The sequence below is a fragment of the Triticum aestivum genome, chromosome 7B, assembly GCF_018294505.1.
Source record: "Triticum aestivum cultivar Chinese Spring chromosome 7B, IWGSC CS RefSeq v2.1, whole genome shotgun sequence".
Classification (NCBI taxonomy): domain Eukaryota; kingdom Viridiplantae; phylum Streptophyta; class Magnoliopsida; order Poales; family Poaceae; genus Triticum; species Triticum aestivum.
Genome location: NC_057813.1, coordinates 763277790 through 763296876, shown reverse-complemented (window position 1 = coordinate 763296876; position 19087 = coordinate 763277790). Strand labels below are relative to the sequence as shown.

Genomic DNA, 19087 nt, shown 5'->3' with positions numbered 1-19087 from the left:
GGATATCAATTAAACAAGCATACAGGAAAAACATTAATACCAGAAGTGCATATTAAGCATACTATTGTAATGATCATTAAAAGAACTTACATTTTCTAGAACCCATATGAATCATCACTATTGTAATCTATTTGTGGAGCGGTCTCATCATCACTATCACGCATATCTTCTTCGTTGTCTGACAGAGGTGGAGGCTCTTCCTCATCGTCAGCGTCTTCATTTAACTTTTCAAGCATAATTATGTCTCTTTGATTCACAACTGCCTCACCATCAATCCTTGCATCGTCGTCGTTTGGGTCCAGGTCAACATAACCCAAGTCATCATCCTCGTTGTTTCGGATCACGTCATCATGTTCCTCTTGATAGAACACTCCCTCGTATGTCATGGGGTTTATGTTGTAGTAATCATCATCGTTCGGGTCCGGTAGCTTACCATGCGGCGACACCTTGAACACAACTTCCCAACCCTTTAGGTACTCTTTCTGGCATGGGTAAGGCAGATAATATACTTGTGTGGCCTGGGTAGCGGCGATAAAGAGATCAGCTCCGGCATAGACGGTTGATGGTTTAACTTCAACTAAACCAATAGAAGGCGTATGTCTCAGGCCCTTTTTGGGGTCGAACCATCGGCATTTGAACACAGTGAGACTTAGGTGTTCGCGGCCAAGTTTGAATGTAAGCTCGTATATTTTGGCAGACTCCTCGGTGATGAAAAGGCGCTGCAGTCTTTTTATAAAATCAAGATACCGAAGAACCTTCACAGGGATTTTTAGCTGCCGCTTCTGACCATGCTTATCGACCACCTCAATATACCGAGAGGAACCGCACTTCCTACAGTAGTTGTCATCCGCATACTCATGTCTACACAAAAGGCAATTCTTTGGACAAACATGTATTTTCTCATAGTCCATGGAGAGCGCCTTCATGATTTTCTTCGTACCGTACATGGTTTTCGGCAGTTCATGGCCCTCGGGCAGGCTGTTAGCCCATACTCCCAGAAATGCTTCGAAGCAACCTCGGCTACAGTCGTACTCAGCCTTCACTGCCATCAGTTGCGAGATGGCATCCAGCACAGACAGCTTGGCACCCTCATAGAGAGGTTTCTTTGACGAGGCCAAGATTTCCAGGAAGGCCTTTGCGGTTTCCTCCGGCTCCTCCGGTTCATTCGCTGAATGTGACGGAGGTGTCGGCTGTGCAGCAAAGACATCATCTAGCATGTCTCTAACCCCATCGTCCTCATAACCAGCGATGCGTTGTCGTATCACATCCTCTCTACCACGGTCCCGCTGGGCAAAGTTTATCGGCATATTAAAGTTGGGCATAAATCCATGCGTGCGAAGGTGCTTAGTCATCTCACTCTTATCTCTGCGGATACGTCTCTTACATCTGGCACACGGGCATTCTGGCACCATCCTCATTGGACTACGGAATATCTCTTTCAAAAACACATCAGTTTTCTCGACCCACTCTGTTGTTACTTGATTCCGACGGAAAAACCCACTATACATCCACTGATTATCTGCCATCTCTGCTTTATTGGAAGCCACACAACAAAATTAAGGATTCATTTTAATTACCAACATCAATATTTTATTTTTTACAAGGTTGACGAGTAATCCACCTACATCTCTAATAGGTAAAGATGGGTCCTAATCCCACCCGAGAATGTGTAGATTGAGTACGGTCCATGCTCTACCCCATTCCGAGACAAAATTTCGGCAGCACCTCCCCGCTGTTCTCCAAATACACGTCTCGGCAAAATGCCGAGAGAATGTGCATCCGGAGAACAACAGGGAGGCGCCGCCGAAATCCTGTCTCGGAACGGGGTAGAGCATGAACAACGTACCCAATCTACACATCCTCGGGCTGTCCGTGGAAAGCGCTGGACAATCCGAAAGAGCTGCGGTGATAAATATGCAATTGAATGCATATTTATCGATGCAACCCTTTCGGACGGGAGACCTAGGTTACGCGACTTGATGTGAAAATTCAATCTAGTGACATGGAAAAAAAAGTGGACGAGGTCATGGAATTGTTGCTCACCCTCCGATGTAGTCGATCAAAGGAGAGGGACGATCGTGGACCAACACCTCCAACGTCGATGATCACTCCGCGAAGATGGAACACCACAAATCCTGTTAATTACACCGAGTGAAAAAAAATTAGGTCATCATATCACATTAACCATTTGGCACAACATTATGAATCGACATGAAACAACATGTCAAATTGCAAAAAAAAATCTTTATTAAGTATTTTAGAAACCATGTGCCTTGATTTGCTTCTTATATATGAATCAACATTACCAAAACACTATCTTGACCAATATCCATCCATCTATCACAAACTTGCCCAACATCTAATTCATCTATATTCACAAACTTAGTAAAAACTATCTAGTATGTATCTAAATACCTAATAAAACTACACAAAACTATCTAATATGTATCCATCCATCTATCTATTCATCTAGCATCCATCCATCTATCTAGCATCTATCTATTCATCCAGCCACCATGAACACAAGCAATGGCAACAACGATTTGTGGGAGGGGGTGCTCACTGGGGCTGGGAGGGGGCACGGCGGCGTCCAGCGGTGGAGGGAGGTGCTCCCTGGCGCGGGAGGAAACGAGCAGGGCCGGCCGAAGCCGCGCCCACGCGTGCTCGTCGGGGCAGCCCGCGGGCTCCGGGAGGCCGAGCCAGGGGCTGGGAGCCCTGCGGCCGGCGGCGGCGCGAGACGGGGTCGTTGCGGGGCGGCTGGACGGAGGCGTTGTGAGGCCGGGGCTGGGTCGGGTGGACGGCGACGCCGCGAGGAGGGGGCGGAGAGGGTCGGGGTGGAGGCGGGGAGGGGCGAGGGAAGGGGAGGGGCGCGGGTGGAGCGGGCGGCGAGGAGCGGCGCGGTTGGAGCGGCGGCGGGTCGGCGGACGGTGCGGCCGGGGTTGAGCGGCGAGTGGAGGAGAGAACGAGTGGATGGCTGCGCGCGGGTTGACCGGCGAGTGGATAAGGCGCCCTATGCCGACGGCTTAGCCGTCGGCATATATAAATAATGCCACGTGGCATATATGCCGACGGCTAAGCCGTAGGCATAGGTTTATTTCTTTTTTTATACATGTTAATTACAAACTAGCCGTATACATGTTAATTACAGCATATATTATTAGCTGTCTTCAAATATATTTTTAGTGTATATTATTTTCATACGCATTGAAAAGTTTCATATACATATAAAATATTTGTACGTACATATTAAATATTTTCAAATACACGTTCTTGAATTTTTTTTGAACCGAATTTTTTCTATGGTCAACAACATTTCATTATAATATAAATATTTTCTATGGTCTCGCGAAAGGTGATACATAGGAGAGCAACTGACTGAGGGGTACCGTTACCGAGTGCCTGATCCGGTAACTATACGAGCGCCTGATCTGTCTACTACCGTGTCATCGCCGACCGTGAGCGGGGCCACAGGTTCTGTCAGGTCGGCCCATAGGGACACCTGGGAGCAACATCCACTCCGTGTAGACCCGACGCGTCCGTTTCCCCCCTCCAGGTGCCGGCGGCGACGCCGTCCGTGAGGGGGGGGGGCACACCCCGGAGATGCGTGCTGGGCGTTTGCAACCGCCTCAACACTTCTAGACTTGTGAGAGGCCGCCTACACAAGATTTGACGGTATGCTAGCCCCCGGAGGCCGCCGGCATCGTTACCGCAGAACGTCTACTACCGTTTCATTGCCGTCCGTGAGGGGGGCCACAACCCGGAGACGCGTGTCGCCTCTTCGGACATGCCACAACACCACCCCGCATGTATGAGGGCCCGGTACGACGCTCCGGTGGGATTGCTACCCCCCCCCCCAGGGCCCCCGTCCCGCCTAACCCTGTAGCGTTTGACCACGGGATCTAGCCCTTTGACTTTGCACGGACGGGCTTTGACCAGTGGACCTCTCCACCCGGTTGTGTTAGGTCGGCCTAGAGGAACACTTTGGAGCAACATCCGGGCCAGGCCCACAGCTACATCCACTCCGTGTAGACCCGACGCGTCCGTTTCCCCCCTCCAGGTGCCGGCGGCGGCGGCGGCCGTGGGGGGGGGCACACCCCGGAGACGCGTGCTGGGCGTTTGCAACCGCCTCAACACTTCCAGACTTGTGAGAGGCCGCCTACGCAAGATTTGACGGTATGCTAGCCCCCGGAGGCCGCCGGCCACAGTCGTAGACGTGCGAAGAGCAATCTGCGTAGAGGGAAGTGTTCAGATACTTCTCCATCACAAAAAATTATGAAAAATTACCAGCAGTCCTATAGCACATGTGCCCACGTTGTGTAAAAAGCTCATGATTTTATCACGCTCCAAGTATTTAATAATATTCACGCTGCATCGTTACCGCAGAACATCTACTACCGTTTCATTGCCGTCCGTGAGGGGGGCCACAACCCGGAGACGCGTGCCGCCTCTTCGGACATGCCACAACACCACCCCGCATGTATGAGGGCCCGGTACGACGCTCCGGTGGCATTGCTACCCCCCCAGGGCCCCCGTCCCGCCTAACCCTGTAGCGTTTGACCACGGGATCTAGCCCTTTGACTTTGCACGGACGGGCTTTGACCAGTGGACCTCTCCACCCGGTTGTGTTAGGTCGGCCCAGAGGAACACTTTGGAGCAACATCCGGGCCAGGCCCACAGCTACATCCACTCCGTGTAGACCCGACGCGTCCGTTTCCCCCCTCCAGGTGCCGGCGGCGGCGGCGTCCGTGAGGGGGGGGGCACACCCCGGAGACGCGTGCTGGGCGTTTGCAACCGCCTCAACACTTCCAGACTTGTGAGAGGCCGCCTACGCAAGATTTGACGGTATGCTAGCCCCCGGAGGCCGCCGGCCACAGTCGTAGACGTGCGAAGAGCAATCCGCGTAGAGGGAAGTGTTCAGATACTTCTCCATCACAAAAAATTATGAAAAATTACCATCAGTCCTATAGCACATGTGCCCACGTTGTGTAAAAAACTCATGATTTTATCGCGCTCCAAGTATTTAATAATATTCACGCTGCATCGTTACCGCAGAACGTCTACTACCGTTTCATTGCCGTCCGTGAGGGGGGCCACAACCCGGAGACGCGTGCCGCCTCTTCGGACATGCCACAACACCACCCCGCATGTATGAGGGCTCGGTACGACGCTCCGGTGGGATTGCTACCCCCCCCCCCCCAGGGCCCCCGTCCCGCCTAACCCTGTAGCGTTTGACCACGGGATCTAGCCCTTTGACTTTGCACGGACGGGCTTTGACCAGTGGACCTCTCCACCCGGTTGTGTTAGGTCGGCCCAGAGGAACACTTTGGAGCAACATCCGGGCCAAACCCACAGCTACATCCACTCCGTGTAGACCCGACGCGTCCGTTTCCCCCCTCCAGGTGCCGGCGGCGGCGGCGTCCGTGAGGGGGGGGGGCACACCCCGGAGACGCGTGCTGGGCGTTTGCAACCGCCTCAACACTTCCAGACTTGTGAGAGGCCGCCTACGCAAGATTTGACGGTATGCTAGCCCCCGGAGGCCGCCGGCCACAGTCGTAGACGTGCGAAGAGCAATCCGCGTAGAGGGAAGTGTTCAGATACTTCTCCATCACAAAAAATTATGAAAAATTACCATCAGTCCTATAGCACATGTGCCCACGTTGTGTAAAAAACTCATGATTTTATCGCGCTCCAAGTATTTAATAATATTCACGCTGCATCGTTACCGCAGAACGTCTACTACCGTTTCATTGCCGTCCGTGAGGGGGGCCACAACCCGGAGACGCGTGCCGCCTCTTCGGACATGCCACAACACCACCCCGCATGTATGAGGGCCCGGTACGACGCTCCGGTGGCATTGCTACCCCCCCCAGGGCCCCCGTCCCGCCTAACCCTGTAGCGTTTGACCACGGGATCTAGCCCTTTGACTTTGCACGGACGGGCTTTGACCAGTGGACCTCTCCACCCGGTTGTGTTAGGTCGGCCCAGAGGAACACTTTGGAGCAACATCCGGGCCAAGCCCACAGCTACATCCACTCCGTGTAGACCCGACGCGTCCGTTTCCCCCCTCCAGGTGCCGGCGGCGGCGGCGTCCGTGAGGGGGGGGGCACACCCCGGAGACGCGTGCTGGGCGTTTGCAACCGCCTCAACACTTCCAGACTTGTGAGAGGCCGCCTACGCAAGATTTGACGGTATGCTAGCCCCCGGAGGCCGCCGGCCACAGTCGTAGACGTGCGAAGAGCAATCCGCGTAGAGGGAAGTGTTCAGATACTTCTCCATCACAAAAAATTATGAAAAATTACCATCAGTCCTATAGCACATGTGACCACGTTGTGTAAAAAACTCATGATTTTATCGCGCTCCAAGTATTTAATAATATTCACGCTGCATCGTTACCGCAGAACGTCTACTACCGTTTCATTGCCGTCCGTGAGGGGGGCCACAACCCGGAGACGCGTGCCGCCTCTTCGGACATGCCACAACACCACCCCGCATGTATGAGGGCCCGGTACGACGCTCCGGTGGCATTGCTACCCCCCAGGGCCCCCGTCCCGCCTAACCCTGTAGCGTTTGACCACGGGATCTAGCCCTTTGACTTTGCACGGACGGGCTTTGACCAGTGGACCTCTCCACCCGGTTGTGTTAGGTCGGCCCAGAGGAACACTTTGGAGCAACATCCGGGCCAGGCCCACAGCTACATCCACTCCGTGTAGACCCGACGCGTCCGTTTCCCCCCTCCAGGTGCCGGCGGCGGCGGCGTCCGTGAGGGGGGGGGCACACCCCGGAGACGCGTGCTGGGCGTTTGCAACCGCCTCAACACTTCCAGATTTGTGAGAGGCCGCCTACGCAAGATTTGACGGTATGCTAGCCCCCGGAGGCCGCCGGCCACAGTCGTAGACGTGCGAAGAGCAATCCGCGTAGAGGGAAGTGTTCAGATACTTCTCCATCACAAAAAATTATGAAAAATTACCATCAGTCCTATAGCACATGTGCCCACGTTGTGTAAAAAACTCATGATTTTATCGCGCTCCAAGTATTTAATAATATTCACGCTGCATCGTTACCGCAGAACGTCTACTACCGTTTCATTGCCGTCCGTGAGGGGGGCCACAACCCGGAGACGCGTGCCGCCTCTTCGGACATGCCACAACACCACCCCGCATGTATGAGGGCCCGGTACGACGCTCCGGTGGCATTGCTACCCCCCAGGGCCCCCGTCCCGCCTAACCCTGTAGCGTTTGACCACGGGATCTAGCCCTTTGACTTTGCACGGACGGGCTTTGACCAGTGGACCTCTCCACCCGGTTGTGTTAGGTCGGCCCAGAGGAACACTTTGGAGCAACATCCGGGCCAAACCCACAGCTACATCCACTCCGTGTAGACCCGACGCGTCCGTTTCCCCCCTCCAGGTGCCGGCGGCGGCGGCGTCCGTGAGGGGGGGGGCACACCCCGGAGACGCGTGCTGGGCGTTTGCAACCGCCTCAACACTTCCAGACTTGTGAGAGGCCGCCTACGCAAGATTTGACGGTATGCTAGCCCCCGGAGGCCGCCGGCCACAGTCGTAGACGTGCGAAGAGCAATCCGCGTAGAGGGAAGTGTTCAGATACTTCTCCATCACAAAAAATTATGAAAAATTACCATCAGTCCTATAGCACATGTGCCCACGTTGTGTAAAAAACTCATGATTTTATCGCGCTCCAAGTATTTAATAATATTCACGCTGCATCGTTACCGCAGAACGTCTACTACCGTTTCATTGCCGTCCGTGAGGGGGGCCACAACCCGGAGACGCGTGCCGCCTCTTCGGACATGCCACAACACCACCCCGCATGTATGAGGGCCCGGTACGACGCTCCGGTGGCATTGCTACCCCCCAGGGCCCCCGTCCCGCCTAACCCTGTAGCGTTTGACCACGGGATCTAGCCCTTTGACTTTGCACGGACGGGCTTTGACCAGTGGACCTCTCCACCCGGTTGTGTTAGGTCGGCCCAGAGGAACACTTTGGAGCAACATCCGGGCCAAACCCACAGCTACATCCACTCCGTGTAGACCCGACGCGTCCGTTTCCCCCCTCCAGGTGCCGGCGGCGGCGGCGTCCGTGAGGGGGGGGGCACACCCCGGAGACGCGTGCTGGGCGTTTGCAACCGCCTCAACACTTCCAGACTTGTGAGAGGCCGCCTACGCAAGATTTGACGGTATGCTAGCCCCCGGAGGCCGCCGGCCACAGTCGTAGACGTGCGAAGAGCAATCCGCGTAGAGGGAAGTGTTCAGATACTTCTCCATCACAAAAAATTATGAAAAATTACCATCAGTCCTATAGCACATGTGCCCACGTTGTGTAAAAAACTCATGATTTTATCGCGCTCCAAGTATTTAATAATATTCACGCTGCATCGTTACCGCAGAACGTCTACTACCGTTTCATTGCCGTCCGTGAGGGGGGCCACAACCCGGAGACGCGTGCCGCCTCTTCGGACATGCCACAACACCACCCCGCATGTATGAGGGCCCGGTACGACGCTCCGGTGGCATTGCTACCCCCCAGGGCCCCCGTCCCGCCTAACCCTGTAGCGTTTGACCACGGGATCTAGCCCTTTGACTTTGCACGGACGGGCTTTGACCAGTGGACCTCTCCACCCGGTTGTGTTAGGTCGGCCCAGAGGAACACTTTGGAGCAACATCCGGGCCAAACCCACAGCTACATCCACTCCGTGTAGACCCGACGCGTCCGTTTCCCCCCTCCAGGTGCCGGCGGCGGCGGCGTCCGTGAGGGGGGGGGGCACACCCCGGAGACGCGTGCTGGGCGTTTGCAACCGCCTCAACACTTCCAGATTTGTGAGAGGCCGCCTACGCAAGATTTGACGGTATGCTAGCCCCCGGAGGCCGCCGGCCACAGTCGTAGACGTGCGAAGAGCAATCCGCGTAGAGGGAAGTGTTCAGATACTTCTCCATCACAAAAAATTATGAAAAATTACCATCAGTCCTATAGCACATGTGCCCACGTTGTGTAAAAAACTCATGATTTTATCGCGCTCCAAGTATTTAATAATATTCACGCTGCATCGTTACCGCAGAACGTCTACTACCGTTTCATTGCCGTCCGTGAGGGGGGCCACAACCCGGAGACGCGTGCCGCCTCTTCGGACATGCCACAACACCACCCCGCATGTATGAGGGCCCGGTACGACGCTCCGGTGGCATTGCTACCCCCCAGGGCCCCCGTCCTGCCTAACCCTGTAGTCTTTGACCACGGGATCTAGCCCTTTGACTTTGCACGGACGGGCTTTGACCAGTGGACCTCTCCACCCGGTTGTGTTAGGTCGGCCCAGAGGAACACTTGGAGCAACATCCGGGCCAACCCACAGCTACATCCACTTCGTGTAGACCCGACGCGTCCGTTTTCCCCCTCCAGGTGCCGGCGGCGGCGGCTTCCGTGAGGGGGGGGGCACACCCCGGAGACGCGTGCTGGGCGTTTGCAACCACCTCAACACTTCCAGACTTGTGAGAGGCCGCCTACGCAAGATTTGACGGTATGCTAGCCCCCGGAGGCCGCCGGCCACAGTCGTAGACGTGCGAAGAGCAATCCGCGTAGAGGGAAGTGTTCAGATACTTCTCCATCACAAAAAATTATGAAAAATTACCATCAGTCCTATAGCACATGTGCCCACGTTGTGTAAAAAACTCATGATTTTATCGCGCTCCAAGTATTTAATAATATTCACGCTGCATCGTTACCGCAGAACGTCTACTACCGTTTCATTGCCGTCCGTGAGGGGGGCCACAACCCGGAGACGCGTGCCGCCTCTTCGGACATGCCACAACACCACCCCGCATGTATGAGGGCCCGGTACGACGCTCCGGTGGCATTGCTACCCCCCAGGGCCCCCGTCCCGCCTAACCCTGTAGCGTTTGACCACGGGATCTAGCCCTTTGACTTTGCACGGACGGGCTTTGACCAGTGGACCTCTCCACCCGGTTGTGTTAGGTCGGCCCAGAGGAACACTTTGGAGCAACATCCGGGCCAAACCCACAGCTACATCCACTCCGTGTAGACCCGACGCGTCCGTTTCCCCCCTCCAGGTGCCGGCGGCGGCGGCGTCCGTGAGGGGGGGGGCACACCCCGGAGACGCGTGCTGGGCGTTTGCAACCGCCTCAACACTTCCAGATTTGTGAGAGGCCGCCTACGCAAGATTTGACGGTATGCTAGCCCCCGGAGGCCGCCGGCCACAGTCGTAGACGTGCGAAGAGCAATCCGCGTAGAGGGAAGTGTTCAGATACTTCTCCATCACAAAAAATTATGAAAAATTACCATCAGTCCTATAGCACATGTGCCCACGTTGTGTAAAAAACTCATGATTTTATCGCGCTCCAAGTATTTAATAATATTCACGCTGCATCGTTACCGCAGAACGTCTACTACCGTTTCATTGCCGTCCGTGAGGGGGGCCACAACCCGGAGACGCGTGCCGCCTCTTCGGACATGCCACAACACCACCCCGCATGTATGAGGGCCCGGTACGACGCTCCGGTGGCATTGCTACCCCCCAGGGCCCCCGTCCCGCCTAACCCTGTAGCGTTTGACCACGGGATCTAGCCCTTTGACTTTGCACGGACGGGCTTTGACCAGTGGACCTCTCCACCCGGTTGTGTTAGGTCGGCCCAGAGGAACACTTTGGAGCAACATCCGGGCCAAACCCACAGCTACATCCACTCCGTGTAGACCCGACGCGTCCGTTTCCCCCCTCCAGGTGCCGGCGGCGGCGGCGTCCGTGAGGGGGGGGGCACACCCCGGAGACGCGTGCTGGGCGTTTGCAACCGCCTCAACACTTCCAGACTTGTGAGAGGCCGCCTACGCAAGATTTGACGGTATGCTAGCCCCCGGAGGCCGCCGGCCACAGTCGTAGACGTGCGAAGAGCAATCCGCGTAGAGGGAAGTGTTCAGATACTTCTCCATCACAAAAAATTATGAAAAATTACCATCAGTCCTATAGCACATGTGCCCACGTTGTGTAAAAAACTCATGATTTTATCGCGCTCCAAGTATTTAATAATATTCACGCTGCATCGTTACCGCAGAACGTCTACTACCGTTTCATTGCCGTCCGTGAGGGGGGCCACAACCCGGAGACGCGTGCCGCCTCTTCGGACATGCCACAACACCACCCCGCATGTATGAGGGCCCGGTACGACGCTCCGGTGGCATTGCTACCCCCCAGGGCCCCCGTCCCGCCTAACCCTGTAGCGTTTGACCACGGGATCTAGCCCTTTGACTTTGCACGGACGGGCTTTGACCAGTGGACCTCTCCACCCGGTTGTGTTAGGTCGGCCCAGAGGAACACTTTGGAGCAACATCCGGGCCAAACCCACAGCTACATCCACTCCGTGTAGACCCGACGCGTCCGTTTCCCCCCTCCAGGTGCCGGCGGCGGCGGCGTCCGTGAGGGGGGGGGCACACCCCGGAGACGCGTGCTGGGCGTTTGCAACCGCCTCAACACTTCCAGACTTGTGAGAGGCCGCCTACGCAAGATTTGACGGTATGCTAGCCCCCGGAGGCCGCCGGCCACAGTCGTAGACGTGCGAAGAGCAATCCGCGTAGAGGGAAGTGTTCAGATACTTCTCCATCACAAAAAATTATGAAAAATTACCATCAGTCCTATAGCACATGTGCCCACGTTGTGTAAAAAACTCATGATTTTATCGCGCTCCAAGTATTTAATAATATTCACGCTGCATCGTTACCGCAGAACGTCTACTACCGTTTCATTGCCGTCCGTGAGGGGGGCCACAACCCGGAGACGCGTGCCGCCTCTTCGGACATGCCACAACACCACCCCGCATGTATGAGGGCCCGGTACGACGCTCCGGTGGCATTGCTACCCCCCAGGGCCCCCGTCCCGCCTAACCCTGTAGCGTTTGACCACGGGATCTAGCCCTTTGACTTTGCACGGACGGGCTTTGACCAGTGGACCTCTCCACCCGGTTGTGTTAGGTCGGCCCAGAGGAACACTTTGGAGCAACATCCGGGCCAAGCCCACAGCTACATCCACTCCGTGTAGACCCGACGCGTCCGTTTCCCCCCTCCAGGTGCCGGCGGCGGCGGCGTCCGTGAGGGGGGGGGCACACCCCGGAGACGCGTGCTGGGCGTTTGCAACCGCCTCAACACTTCCAGATTTGTGAGAGGCCGCCTACGCAAGATTTGACGGTATGCTAGCCCCCGGAGGCCGCCGGCCACAGTCGTAGACGTGCGAAGAGCAATCCGCGTAGAGGGAAGTGTTCAGATACTTCTCCATCACAAAAAATTATGAAAAATTACCATCAGTCCTATAGCACATGTGCCCACGTTGTGTAAAAAACTCATGATTTTATCGCGCTCCAAGTATTTAATAATATTCACGCTGCATCGTTACCGCAGAACGTCTACTACCGTTTCATTGCCGTCCGTGAGGGGGGCCACAACCCGGAGACGCGTGCCGCCTCTTCGGACATGCCACAACACCACCCCGCATGTATGAGGGCCCGGTACGACGCTCCGGTGGCATTGCTACCCCCCCAGGGCCCCCGTCCCGCCTAACCCTGTAGCGTTTGACCACGGGATCTAGCCCTTTGACTTTGCACGGACGGGCTTTGACCAGTGGACCTCTCCACCCGGTTGTGTTAGGTCGGCCCAGAGGAACACTTTGGAGCAACATCCGGGCCAAACCCACAGCTACATCCACTCCGTGTAGACCCGACGCGTCCGTTTCCCCCCTCCAGGTGCCGGCGGCGGCGGCGTCCGTGAGGGGGGGGGCACACCCCGGAGACGCGTGCTGGGCGTTTGCAACCGCCTCAACACTTCCAGATTTGTGAGAGGCCGCCTACGCAAGATTTGACGGTATGCTAGCCCCCGGAGGCCGCCGGCCACAGTCGTAGACGTGCGAAGAGCAATCCGCGTAGAGGGAAGTGTTCAGATACTTCTCCATCACAAAAAATTATGAAAAATTACCATCAGTCCTATAGCACATGTGCCCACGTTGTGTAAAAAACTCATGATTTTATCGCGCTCCAAGTATTTAATAATATTCACGCTGCATCGTTACCGCAGAACGTCTACTACCGTTTCATTGCCGTCCGTGAGGGGGGCCACAACCCGGAGACGCGTGCCGCCTCTTCGGACATGCCACAACACCACCCCGCATGTATGAGGGCCCGGTACGACGCTCCGGTGGCATTGCTACCCCCCAGGGCCCCCGTCCCGGCTAACCCTGTAGCGTTTGACCACGGGATCTAGCCCTTTGACTTTGCACGGACGGGCTTTGACCAGTGGACCTCTCCACCCGGTTGTGTCGGGTCGGCCCAGAGGGACACCGGGAAGCAACATCCGGGCCAAACCCACAGCTACATCCACTCCGTGTAGACCCGACGCGTCCGTTTCCCCCTTCCAGGTGCCGGCGGCGGCGCTGTCCGTGGGGGGGGGGCACGCACCGGAGACGCGTGCCGCCTCTTCGGACATGCCACAACACCACCCCGCATGTATGAGGGCCCGCTACGACGCTCCGGTGGCATTGCTACCCCCCAGGGCCCCCGTCCCGCCTAACCCTGGAGCGGTTGACCACGAGATCTAGCCTTTTGACTTCCCACGGACGGGCTTTGACCAGTGGACCTCTCCACCCGGTTGTGTTAGGTCGGCCCAGAGGGACACCCGGGAGCAACATCCGGGCCAAAACCACAGCTACATCCACTCCGTGTAGACCCGACGCGTCCGTTTCCCCCCTCCAGGTGCCGGCGGCGGCGCCGTCCATGAGGGGGGGCACACCGCGGATGTGAGGGGGGTCACTCTCTGGAGACGGGTGTCGGGCGTTTGCAACTGCCACAAAACTTCTGTCGGCATAGCTGTTTTTGATTTTAATAAAATATAAGGATCTATATTTAAAAGAACATGACCGCACATTATTAACGTGCTCGAAAAAATACAAACTATATATATATATATTCATAATATATGAAAAAAATACAAACTACATATATATTCATATGTATGTTTATATTTAACATGCTACATGTTAGTTGATATAATAATACACAAAAAAGCATTAAAAAATATGTACGGAAAAAAATCTAACTATGCCGACGGCCTAGCCGTCGGCATAGATCCGACCAGCGTGCCGCGGATCACTGACGTGGCAGATATGCCGACGGCAGCCGTCGGCATAGGCTCTGCATGGTGCGGCCTGGATCAATGACGTGGCCTGCGGACCTATGCCGACGGCCCCCCGTCTAGGCCGTCGGCATAGCTCTGACGCCGTTTGCCAGGGGGTGGCCGGGCCCCACGTGTATGCCGACGGCCTTCGTAAGCCGACGGGAGCTGTCGGCGTAAATGTAGCTAGGCCGACGACCGTTCTATGCCGACGGGTGCCGTCGGCTTATCTCTGCATAACCCGACGGCCTTTGTACGCCGATGGCCAGAACCAGGCTGTCGGCATATCTCCGAAGAAGCCGACGGGGGCCGTCGGCATTGTTCTGGCCGTCGGGGTATGGCCCTGTTCCGGTAGTGGACCGAGTTGATCCGCATCGTAAGTTTGAGTGATCCAACGGCTGAGAGACGCGATTCGCTGTGGAGGCTCCTAGCTCGCCTCATTATACTGTTTCTCAATGGTTGGATCATATGGATATGTACTGAATGTATATGTTCAGTCTACACTGACAACGATGGAACTGGATTCAGAAGAGAAAAGAGTGCTCGTCCCTCATTGCCCGAGCTGTGTAATGGTGCCACAGACGACCACGCTGACCTCGGCCTCGTCAGTGTGACTCTCAAGCAAACTTGCCGGCATGAAATTTTCCGCTTCCTCCGCTGACGGTCTTGTATCGAGTTCTCATCGAAACACTTGTTCATCCATTCATTCGTTCAGAATAAAAACAGACAGTGCCATGATCTCGCAAGAAATAAGAGAGCAGAGTTGAAGTTGCAGCTACACTTACACCCATGTTGTTGTTCTTCGCAAAAGCAATCAGGGATTCAGTTGAGAAGGAAGAACAATGTTGATTTTTTTTAAATTTTATTTTATTGTGCGATGAAAGAAGAAATGTTGATTAACCTAACGATTCGGCAAGTGCCTGAGGGTAAAACCGGACCAAGTGCTCCTAGAGTTCACATTGTTTAGTCAGGTTGCTCTGCTCGATTTTCTTAGTGCAGATGAGCAACTGGCTTTCTATGGCACACATGTTTAGTTTCGCAAAATCAAAGTTTATTATGTTATTCTTGTAAACAGAAGTTCTTGCTAACCTGATGCCACTGAGAGAGAATCATACTATCAACTTATTCAGAAAGCAGTCGAGCATCAGTGCTGGACTGTACCTGAACATCTGCTCAAGATCCCGAGAAGATAAATTTCTTTTCATAGATTCAGTCGTTCCGACTGACAATCTCCACCATATATTCAGAAGTAGCCATCTAAAGTAGACATCGATTATATTATGTATAAACGGATCGAATGAATAATGTATAGTACTGGTAGGAACTAGGGTTCTACCGGGTCTAGGGCGGAGTTGTAGGGGAAGGAGGGAGCTGGATGTGGACGAACACGCGGCCGCCGGTAGAGTCTTGAAAAAAAAAAGTTATTGAGAAAGAAGTTAAATCTCATGGCCAGTCCTGTTGAGCGCTCTGGAGCCAGTAGCTTCATCTCAAAAGCAATGATTGTTTCAGTCAGTCTTGACTCAATGACTCTGCAGCTGCACTCAATGACTCAATGACTCTGCAGCTGCTCTGCACCTACTCTAGAGCCGTGGCGCACTTCACAAATGGAAGAACACTGAAAAGACCCATTCAATCGGGTCGTGTATGTTCAGGTTTATTTGGCAGCTGTTTGAGCAGCATTCGGTTGTAGTATATACAGTAGATGTTAGTTAGTGTTAAGCACGCTCTGGATGCATGTTGTCGTCGTACTGTGCTTCTCACAGTTTGACTGACGGACGTGCATTGACATGGAGGAAAGTTGCCAAACCCAGGTAGGTAGATCCAACAGGACTCGATCGAGAGCTTGCCTTTTCAGATCTCATGGCCAGTCCAGTCGAGCCAGCAGCAGCATCAGTGTTCCTGAACTTGCTCCCAAAAGCAATGAAACTAAATGTATACCTAGCTGTTGGGAGGGATGCTCTGTCCCTACTCCAGAGAACTGCCAAGCACTTGCTGCTTGCAGATTGTCCGAGCCGCCCTGGATTAGAGCTGTGGGTACATTTGAATTTGTTCTAGTGATCAGGTTGAACTGTCCATGTACATAGTAGTATGCCTTTATAAATTCCCTCATGTTGATTCCAACTTTTGAGTAATGCAGAGGAGCAACTCGGTTTGGCATATCCCCTTTTCTTCCACGAATGCAGAGGAGGAGGAGAATTGTCAAGCACTTGTTGGCCTGCGGATATTAGTTTGTTCTACTCAGCTTGCTCTGTTCAGGCTCGAAACACTTCACCCATTCATTCATTCATTCAGAATAACTGACATTGCCATGATGTCACAAGAAACAAGAGAGCGGAGTTGGAGTTGCATGTTTACTTGCAGCTTTACCAATGTCACTGAGGATCAATACTGTGACTTATTCAGAAAGAAATCAAGTTGATACACCTAGCTGTTAGCAATATCATAAGCAAAACACTAGTACTACTTGTTTGAAGCTAGTGTTTCATCAGGGAGTTCATGAGCGTCACTGCCTCTCTCTTTCTGCCGTTGGCCGCCAAAATGCTTTACTGCTCACAGCAACTTCTTTGAAGCTCAGCTCAATGAAGAATGAACACATGCTCCCAGGCTGCCAGCCAGCATTCAGCAGTTAGCTTATTAGCTTGACACAATTCTGTCTGAACTCTGAACCCCTTCCGTAAAAAGAATTTGCTTATTAGCTTGACACAATTCTGTCTGAACTCTGAGCCCCTTCCGTAGAAAGAATTTGCTTGGTGTGACAAACTGAGAACGTCTGCAAACACAGCCGCATCAGCTGAGCGTTAGAATTAATTTTGATTGAGTAGTAGTATTATAACGTGAGTTAGTTTTCGAGCTATTGTATACGTGTGTGTTCTTATATATAGGTGCATATAAGAGCAACTCCAACGGGCCGACCCAAACGAACGGCGATTTCGTCCGCTTTTTATCCGTTTGGGTCGCCAGGCGGACGTGCGCGTCCGCATTTTAAAATGGGTCGGCTTGACCGCCCAACGGGGAGGCCGACCCAAATGTGCCGGCGTGGAAAAAAAAGTTTGCACGAAATAAACATAAATAAACATAATTACACATAAAGTGGCCGGAGGAGGCATACTCGTGGATGGGCCAGCCCACCCGAACACCCCTGGTACGCTGCCAGGGCAGCCTCCTCCGGCGTCTACTAGGGTGGCGGCATTGCGGCAAGCCGCGCACGCTCCTCCTCCTCCTCCTCTAGACGGAGCGCCTCCGCGTCGCGTTCGAGCTTGGCGTCGTAGCGCATCTGCTCCTCGCCGTCGGCCTGCTCCTGGCGGAGCCAGTGCTCCTTCCATCGCTCGAGGTGGGCTGCCTCCTCCTCCGGCCAGGCCCATCCTCGTCTGCACCCGCAATGACGACCTTGACGGCGTGCTCGACGCCACCCCCAAATCCCGGTGGGGCGACCTGGTGTTCTTCCAGAACGGTATGCTGGACCCGTGGCTGCAGAGCAAGGGCCTCGCCGGCGCCAACCAGGTGCTCGCCTACTTCGCCGTCTCCGAGCTCCGCGAGCCCCCCGTCGATGGCATCACCGACGCCAACCCAGAGGGGCTCACCGCCACCTTCGGCAACTGGGCTCCCGCCATCGCCGCCCGCCTCCAGAACGGCGGCCTCACCTGCAAGGTCCTTAGTTAGCTTCCGTTGGATTTCAGCTTAAAAAAGTTCCAAACTGCTCACAGTCCTGACCAATATCTGAAAAAAATGCAATGCTCGTCTGTGGAATTTCTCAGGTGCTTGAGAAGGACGCCTTCCAGAAGCAAATGCTGGAGAAGCTCATCTGGATTTCAGCCTTCATGCTCGTCGGAGCGTCGCATCCGCAGGCCACGGTCGGTGTGGTCGAGAAAGAACACCGAGCTGAGGTGATTTCCTCCCGGCCGGTCTCTCATGAAAGATGACTTGGATCTGTCAGAGTTACGAGCTATTTTGTTCCGTTAGTTGCCAAAAAAACAGTCAAGGAGTACTGTTTGTACTCCCTCCGTTCCAAATTACTCGTCGCAGAAATGAATGTATCTAGAACTAAAATACATCTAGATACATCCATTTTTGCGATGAGTAATTCGGAACGGAGGAAGTATATATCTGTTACCTCTCTGATTTCTTTTACATCGGATCATGCCGTCAGTTTTCTTCAGCAATTCAATTTCGTAGATAATGCTCCAGGATTGAGCTTAGCAGTGCAACTGTCCGAGAACAAACAACAATATTCTTTTTTTTTTCTAGCCTTTTGCAGGTATCCACCCTCATTGCTCAGCTAGCATCTGCCGCGGCTGCGGAGCGGGGGCTATCTTTCGATGATGGCATGGAAGAGAGGCTCTGCGCCTACTCCAGAGCAGTGGCGCACTTCCTGACCGCCGTCAACGAGGCAAGTCCTCCTACCTCCCAAATCTATGCGATGGAACCTGCACTTGTACTACATTGTCTTTAAAATTAGTAACATGTAAGCATTTCGACATAACAGTTCAAGTGGAGGAACGGTTGGTTCTACTCTCTCACTGAAAAGGCCCTCGCGGAAGGGAAGCCTGATCCATGCCCGCTCCACACAGCTTGGCTCAAGGAGATCAAGGTCATATAGAGAGAAAGTTTTCATTTCATGTGCACGCGACACGGTGCGGTTCTTGGGTTAAAAGCTTGAAGCGGTTTTTGAAGTGGTTAACTGTTGATGTTATGTATAGACCACAGAGTATACAGAACTTTGCACATATATTTCTCCATGTAAGCCCATCGAAAATAACCTTATGTATGTGAAAGACAAGTGTTGTGTAATTTATCTTTATATTATTGGCAGCAAGCTTTTATGCGGTGGAGAAAACAAGTAACAGTTTTGCTGCATGGAGACAGGCTATTTGTGGTTTATATCCTTCAGTAGCAGTGTTTATGGCAGGTGTTTTTGGC

At 54.0% G+C, this 19087-nt stretch overlaps 1 protein-coding gene across 1 annotated transcript; it reads left to right on the top strand.

The window, feature by feature from the left end:
• The first annotated feature begins 2516 nt into the window (after positions 1-2516).
• On the top strand, positions 2517-18784 carry LOC123158855 (uncharacterized). The gene is made up of 5 exons (XM_044576676.1): positions 2517-3033; positions 17502-17818; positions 17926-18054; positions 18426-18557; positions 18654-18784. The coding sequence occupies exons 1-5, from the start codon at positions 2517-2519 to the stop codon at positions 18765-18767; spliced, it is 1209 nt and encodes a 402-aa protein (XP_044432611.1). The 3' UTR covers positions 18768-18784.
• The last annotated feature ends 303 nt before the right edge of the window (positions 18785-19087 follow it).

Coding starts and splice junctions, on each gene's coding strand:
- LOC123158855 (XM_044576676.1), top strand. CDS start 2,517: ATGAACACAAGCAATGGCAACAACGATTTGTGGGAGGGGGTGCTCACT. Junction 17,819..17,925: donor ACGGCGGCCTCACCTGCAAG/GTCCTTAGTTAG, acceptor GGAATTTCTCAG/GTGCTTGAGAAGGACGCCTT. Junction 18,055..18,425: donor AGAAAGAACACCGAGCTGAG/GTGATTTCCTCC, acceptor AGCCTTTTGCAG/GTATCCACCCTCATTGCTCA.